This window comes from Lipotes vexillifer, unplaced genomic scaffold (genome assembly GCF_000442215.2).
Source record: "Lipotes vexillifer unplaced genomic scaffold, Lipotes_vexillifer_v1.1 scaffold796, whole genome shotgun sequence".
Taxonomy (NCBI): Eukaryota; Metazoa; Chordata; class Mammalia; order Artiodactyla; family Lipotidae; genus Lipotes; species Lipotes vexillifer.
Genome location: NW_006773072.1, coordinates 3,142,130 through 3,149,346, shown reverse-complemented (window position 1 = coordinate 3,149,346; position 7,217 = coordinate 3,142,130). Strand labels below are relative to the sequence as shown.

Here is a 7,217-nt window from a genome sequence, read left to right as displayed (position 1 = left end):
CTTTCCCTTCACTGAAATGCCGCACGAGACATGTTCTTTTATCATCATCTTCACTCGCTTCGCAGTGATCGTGGCCAGGTCCTCATGTCACTGAGTACTCTACTGTGCTACTTATTCGTGAGAGCTGCACAGTTTTTGTAGTCAGGGAACTCTTGGACCCTGACTAACTCTAAACTAATCAGAGATATATGTGTTAACATGACAGATGTCACTTACATTACTAGGAGTCCAGGTCAGGTGCTGCTGGGTCCTTTGTATCCTCACCAAACAATTGTTTCAAAATGCAGTGATGCTCATTTTATTCAACCATATGTAATCTGATGGCCTATTATTTGCTGGACTTTGCTAGAGGTTAGGCATGCTGGCACGAATACAAAATGGTCTGGCTGTCTAGGCTCTGAGCAGATAAAATAAGGTCTCAACTGTATCTTAGGTCTCTGTCTCCATATCTCTGAGAAGTAATAGAATTCGTACTGATTACTGAAGAGCTGATTAGCTTGTCTGACTTATGAGGGCCATGGTATGTTGTACCCATTTCACAGCTAGGGAAGCTGAGGGGCAGCAGCGTGAAGTGACTTGTCCCGCGTAGGTCTGCCAAGCACATGTGCTCCTACTTCTCCTGTGGTTTCATCTTTCCCTTCTCGCAGGAACCCCATTTAGTGTCTACTAAGCTAGAACCTCAGTTTTGGAAGGGGGGCAGTGTCGAGAGCAGCAGCCTGCTCTGGGGGTCCACACGGGTCCTCTGCTGGTACTTTTCTCAGTCTTTGGTTTGACTTTAAAGTTCACAGTCTCTCAGATGGCTAGGTTGTCTCTCTGACTTCGTATCTCCAATTGCAGCTGAACAACCCCGAGATGGTGGAGGGTCTCGTCCTCATTAACGTGAACCCTTGTGCGGAAGGCTGGATGGACTGGGCCGCCTCCAAGGTGAGGCTGGGGGCCTGGGTCGGGCCAGGGGTGTCCCAGTCTGCAGAGGGGCAGGTGTGCCTGACTCTGCCTGGAGCACAAAATGCAAGAGACCTCTCCTAGCCCCACCCCTTCACCACCCCCAGCAAAGAAGGCAGCTTTCCTCCGCTTGACTTTGAATAGTGAACATGACCTCAGCCATGTGCCATTCAGATTTCAACAGGACACTGCTGTCCAAGCCAGCAGTACCAGTGGGACATGGGTCCCGAGCCAGCTTTGATAAGGACAGCCTGGGTTAAGAAGTGTTCACTGGGGACTTAGCATATGTTGGGCTTAGATCAAGATGCTGAGCATAAAAAGATGAACAAGACAAATGCCTGTCACCCCAGTCACCTACATATTATTATTATTTTCTTTTTTTTTTTTTTTGCGGTACGCGGGCCTCTAGCTGCCGTGACCTGTCCCGTTGCGGAGCACAGGCTCCGGACACACAGGCTCAGCGGCCATGGCTCACGGGCCAAGCCGCTCCGCGGCATGTGGGATCTTCCCGGACCGGGGCACAAACCCGTGTCCCCTGCATCGGCAGGCGGACTCTCAACCACTGCGCCACCAGGGAAGCCCACCTACATATTATTAATGAAAAAGAAAAAACGTATCTGGTACTGATTCTATGCCATTTAACTTTACGATAACAATAATTAGCTAACAAGTGTTGAATGTTTATTAAGTTCTCTTTCTACTCTCCGTGGCTATACCTTCATGACCTCACTCAATCCTCAGTCACTCCAGGAGTGGGGATTGTTAAAACCATTTTACAGAGGAGGAAACTGAGGGTCGCAGGGGTTAGGAAGCTGTCTAGGGTCGCACAGAGCCAGGCAGTGGGAGAACTGGGGCCAAACAAGATCCCTTGGACTCTGTGGTGCTTGGAATCACCTCTGAGCTGGGCTCACCGCCGGCCCCGTCTCTCCATCAGCAGGTGTCAAATGCCCGCCGAGACCCAAGCACCACAGGTCTGGGAATGCAGAGCTAGCAGGACACATCCCTGGCTGGGGAAAGGGCCCGAGCTGTCTCAGGAAGCTGTGCTCTGGCTGGGTTCCTTGTTTATCTTTTAAAAAGATGATTGTTTTTTTTCATAAAGGCCCCAGTATTTGCCAAGGAGAGGGGGAAACCATTCCAACTCTAACAGGACAGACTTTCAAGCCGGGGTGATCCTGGCTTCTCATTTTGAAAGTGTGTTTTTGCCAAGTTTGGGACGGCTGTTGGGGACAGGGGGTTTGAAGGGGGTCTCCCTCCCCCTGCTTCCCACCCCATCCTGGCCACTGTGATATTCCATTTCTTCCTGGAACATTCCGCCAGGATGAGGGAGCCCTTTCCTCCCACCGGCGTGATATTCAGAAGCGGAACACACTCCCTGTTTTTTATTTTGTTTTCCAGCAAAGGCAATGGCACTGCAGTCGGCCAGTTTGGCTTCTTGGTAGCTGTTCTGAGCCAGACATGGGGGCTGGGACGTTGACCACTGGCTAAAGTGGAGCCCGAGGGCTGTTTGGGGGGTTTTAGTATTTGCACCATATCCTTCCTTTCCAGCCCAAGCCCTGGAAGAGGAAGACCTCTCTTGGGGGTCTAGTGTGTGTCAGGCACTGGGGTCTGATCCTGTGACATGTGTAGTTGCCGTGTGTAACCCTCACCTTGGCCTTGTGACTCTGAAGCTCCTGGCATCCTGGTTACAGATGAGAGGTCTGAGGTCCAGTGGCTCTGCTACCCTCCCAGGGCCGCACAGCTAGGAGGTGGCAGATGGGTCAGCCTAGGTCCCCCAGGTCTAGAGCTTCTCTCCCCTATGGGTTCCTGCCTGACACTGAAGTTGGCCAACACACATTTATGGAGCTTCTGCTGTATGCCTAGCATTTACAGAGCTCTCACTGTGTACCTAGCATTTATGGAGCTTCTGCTGCACACCTAGCACTTATGGAGCTCCTGCTGTATACCCAGCATTGTTGGTGGGAGCAGGTAGAGAAGAGAAGGTCAGTATATTCAGAGAGAGGAAACTGGCTTAAGAGGGAAAATCTAGAGGATGATATAGTTTGAGGTAAGCAGATCCTGGTGTGTAGACTGGGAGCTCAGTGTGTGTTTAGAAGTCATGGACAGGCCCCCTTTACCGAGGACTTGGTGAACTGAGGCCTGACAAAAGCTGGGAGTACGTGGGGTCTTTGTTCAGATGCATTTTCTCCGCATCTCCTGTGCCCCGGGCTCTGAGAGTAAGGAATCGATGACCCTGCCTTCCGGGGCCCCAGGTTTAGTAAGTAACTGGGGACAGATAACCGCCTTCCCATCAAAGGGGCGTCCTCAGACCTGAGTGCCAGGGAGCCCACACTGCTGCTCCGCCCCCAGGGCAGTGGGATTGGCCTGACCTCGTCCGGCTACTATGAACGCCGGCTTTCTAATCCCCGTTTCTGTCCTCCCAGATCTCCGGATGGACCCAAGCCCTTCCAGACATGGTGATGTCTCACCTCTTCGGGAAGGTGAGCAGCGTGGCCTGGCGTTGTGTTGTTCAGTCGTGTGCTGCCAGGCATGTAGAGTGCAGAGACGGCCCAGGCACAGCAAGGGGCCGCTCTGTCTGACCCTCCTGAAATAGCCCATCGTTACTCATTCACAATCGTCACGCCGTTCTTTCTCTCTTGCTCTCCCTTTAACAGAAGTCTTTTTTTAACGGCTTTGTTAAAGTACAGTACACTGCACATATTGAAATTTGACAAATTTGACAAATCTTGACATTCTAAAAACCATCACTGAAGCCATCACAGATGACTAAGGAAATACCGTAACCCCCAGAACTTGCCCTGTGATGCTTGGTAATCCTTCCCTCCTCCTCAGGTAACCTCTGACCTGCTTTGGGTCGCTGTAGACTCATTTGCATTTCCTAGATTTTTATGTAAACAGTATCAGTACGTGCTCTTTTATTTTTAAATCTGGCTTCTTTCACTCAGCGTTAAAGTATCTTGCGATCCATCCGTGTCATTGGGCGAATCAAGAGTTCGTCCCTTTTTAGTGCTGAGTGGTGTTCTGTGGTACGGGGGTACCAGAGGTTGCTTCTCCATTCACCTGTTCATGGACATTTGGGATCTTTCCAGTTCTGGGCTATAACAAAGCCTACAGCAAACACATCCGTGGCATTTGCTGTGCGTCAGCCTTGGTCCTAAGGACTCTATGACCCGTATGAGAAGGACCTTTTATTCCTAGTTATGGATCTATTTTTTTTTCCCCAGTTGTACATGAGGAAGCTGAGACCAGAGAGGTTGAGTGAGCTGTGTGAGGTCTCACAGCCAGCGAGAGGGGCTGGGATTGGAAACTATGAGTCTCGCTCCAGTGTGGGTTCCGGTAACCATCTGTGCCTCTGCTGGTGCCTGGCTCTCAGGCGGGTTGTGGTGCACTTATCCCCACTGGGCGTGGGCTGAGCCAAGCCCCTGGCAGCACGCGAGTGTTGTGTGTTTCTACCCTGTCACCCGGCCAGCGTGGCCCCTGACTCTGGCTTTGTACCTCCTGCTGGGCTGGAAGATGTACTGCTCTGACGCAGGGGTCTGACGTGGCCCTCAAGTTGCCCAGCTTGAGGCGACTTGTCTGTTCGCTGGGTGTGTCCTACACACCACTGTTTGCTCCTTAGCTGAAGAGTGACCGTCTGGCGTGTGACCTTATGACACCCAGGGAAGCAGAGGTTTTGCTGGGCTGCTGAAGTGTGCACTGTGCTTGGTCCTTGTATTAGTTTCCTCTGGCTGCTCTAACAAAGTACCACAAACTGGGTGGCTTAAAACAACCGAAATATATCCTCTCTCAGTTCTGGGGGCCAGAAGCCCGAAACCGAGTGTTGGCCGGGCCACACCCCTCCCGTGGTACTAGGGAAGGATCCTTCCTTGCTTCTTTCGGCTTCTGGTAGCCTCAGCCTTCCTTGGCTTGTGGTTTCTCACTCCAGTCTCTGCCTCCATCTTTGCACGGCTTTCTCTGTGTCTGTTTCAGATCTCCTTCTGCCTTTGTCTTACAAGGACACTTGTCACTGGATTTAGAACTTACCGGCATAATGCAGGATGACCTCATCTCTGGATCCTTAACTTAAATTACGTCTGCAAAGACCTTTTTTCCAAATAACGTTCGCAGAGTCCAGGAATTTGATGTGAAACATGTCCTTGGGGCCACCTTGTAGCCCACTAGAGTCCCCTTTCCTTTCTCATGCTTCCTTTTACGGTTTGCAATACATTTTCTCCACCCTGAGTGTGTAATCTGAATCTGACAGCAATGTGGGAAAGATCAGAGCCAGCATCTGTATTTTCCTGGAAGAGGGGTGTCGAGTATAGAGTAAGAACTTTGCCTGACTGGTCCCCAAATTACCTGGGGTATATGTTGGTACCCCTGAGTTGCTGCAGCTGTGTTTCAATCTGTAACCCCAGCACAATTCCTCGGACTATTTTTTTCCTGATGTTTCTTGGGGAAAAGCTGGTCTCTTTCTTGCTTCAGTGACCGTGGACTGTCTTGACACAGCTCAGGGAGACACTGGGCCCCCTTTTCTCCCTCTCGCTCCTGATCTGGTTGTTGTCAATCACATCAGGCCCTTTCGTGAAAACTGTAGCATCCGCTGTCGCACAAAAGGAGAAGCAGAGCAAGCTCATAACTTGTTTGTTTGTCCCAAATCACATTCAAAAAGGAACCAGGGAGAGGGAAGGCTGAGGCCAACCTTCTGCAAGGGTCTGGTTGGCCCTCCTGGAAATCAAGATTGCCCTTCATTCCGACAACTTCCTGTTGCATGAGTTGGTTTTGTTTTGCAAACGTGAAAAACTTCTTTTCACCTCTCCCCATTAAAAAGAAAATAATAGTAATTGCTAAGAGTCGCCTCGATGTTTACTGTTGACAGTGGGCTTTCCAGAGTGGCCAACCTCTGATAAATCCTACAATTGGATGAAGGTGGGTAATGTCATCCCCACTCTTTTTTTTAAAAGGGAGCTGAGGCTCAGAGAGGTGACGCACTTGCCCAATTAAGGGGCAGTGACGGAGCCGAGAGGACCGACTTCAGATCAAAACTCCTGAAGTCTGAGCCCAGCAGGGCGAGCTTGCCCCCCAGCTTTGCGTTCCCTCTGCTCCCAGCTGATATCCAGACGTCAGTGTGCATCTGGGTGCGGCTTCCGCTTTCCTGAAGGTTCCCTCAGGCTCCATAGCAGGCTCATGGAATAGGCGTCACTGCCTTCACTACGTAGCTGAATTACCTGAAGCATGGTGAGGGTAGTGACCGGCCCGCGGCCGCAGTTCCCATGAACGACATTCTCCCCTCTGTCAATGCAGGAGGAAATGCAGAATAACGTGGAGGTGGTCCACACCTGCCGCCAGCACATCGTGAACGACATGAACCCCGGCAACCTGCACCTGTTCATCAACGTCTACAACAGGTACCAGGATGCCGCTGGGCCACACGATGGCCGCTTGTCAGGCTCCTTTTGTAGGTCCGGAACGAACATGGGGCAAGAGAGGAGGGATTATAAAATTAATATAAGATGCAGCCCCCGAGCAAATAGATGATCAGAACAAGGGTGCCCAGTTGGGGCCCCTGGGAAGTCAGGTGCCTCCGGGAGTTTTGAGTGCTTTGCAAGGAGCTGAACTTCTACTCCAGACCACCAGGGGCGCACGCACGAGTGGGAACAGTCACATCGCAAAGGGTTTGCGTCCACGCCTGTGCCAACGCTGACCCTAAGGAAGGTCCGGATGTGGGGAGAGCTGAGAGGGAGGGCAGCAAAGCACTGGGGCAGGACGGGAAGAATCCAGGGAGGCTGCTGGGAGGCGAAGGAGTCACTCCAAGGATAAGGACACATGAGCATGGCCTTTGGCGAGGGCGCAGCCCTCTTAAGGATACCTGAGTGCTGGTCTGGGGCTCAGCTAGGGGAGGCCACTGGGAGCAGCCAGGGGTTCTGGAACCTCCAGGGAACTCAGCCTGAGGCTCCCACAGAGGGGGCAGGAATAAGCTTCCGGGGCTCTGTGTCTCTCACATGTTAATAACTTGACTTCATGAAGGGCATTCGTGTCCCTTTCCTCTTACCCTCCACCCAGCCTCTCAGTGCAGGGGTGACTGGTAATGGCCCCAGCGTGTAACCAAAGACACGGAGGCTGAGTGCTCATTTATTCAGCAAGCGCTAAGTGAGGACTGGAGTGGGCAGGCTTTCGGCTGGGCAGTGGGCACCCAGAGGAGATGAGCAACAACCCCTCGCTGCCCCACATGCTGCAGGGACGAACTGGTGCCTCTGAAAAACCCTATGATGAGGGTGCTCTCACCACCATTTCCTGCT

The 7,217-nt window shown here is 51.9% G+C and overlaps 1 protein-coding gene across 1 annotated transcript in view; it reads left to right on the top strand.

Moving 5' to 3' along the window:
• NDRG1 (N-myc downstream regulated 1) overlaps nucleotides 1-7,217 on the top strand; it is a 41,729-nt gene that overhangs the window by 24,143 nt on the left and 10,369 nt on the right. The window contains exons 7-9 of the mRNA XM_007448000.1: nucleotides 838-924; nucleotides 3,363-3,419; nucleotides 6,223-6,326. Coding sequence (XP_007448062.1) covers nucleotides 838-924; nucleotides 3,363-3,419; nucleotides 6,223-6,326 — 248 coding nt within the window. The remainder of the gene's footprint in view (nucleotides 1-837; nucleotides 925-3,362; nucleotides 3,420-6,222; nucleotides 6,327-7,217) is intronic.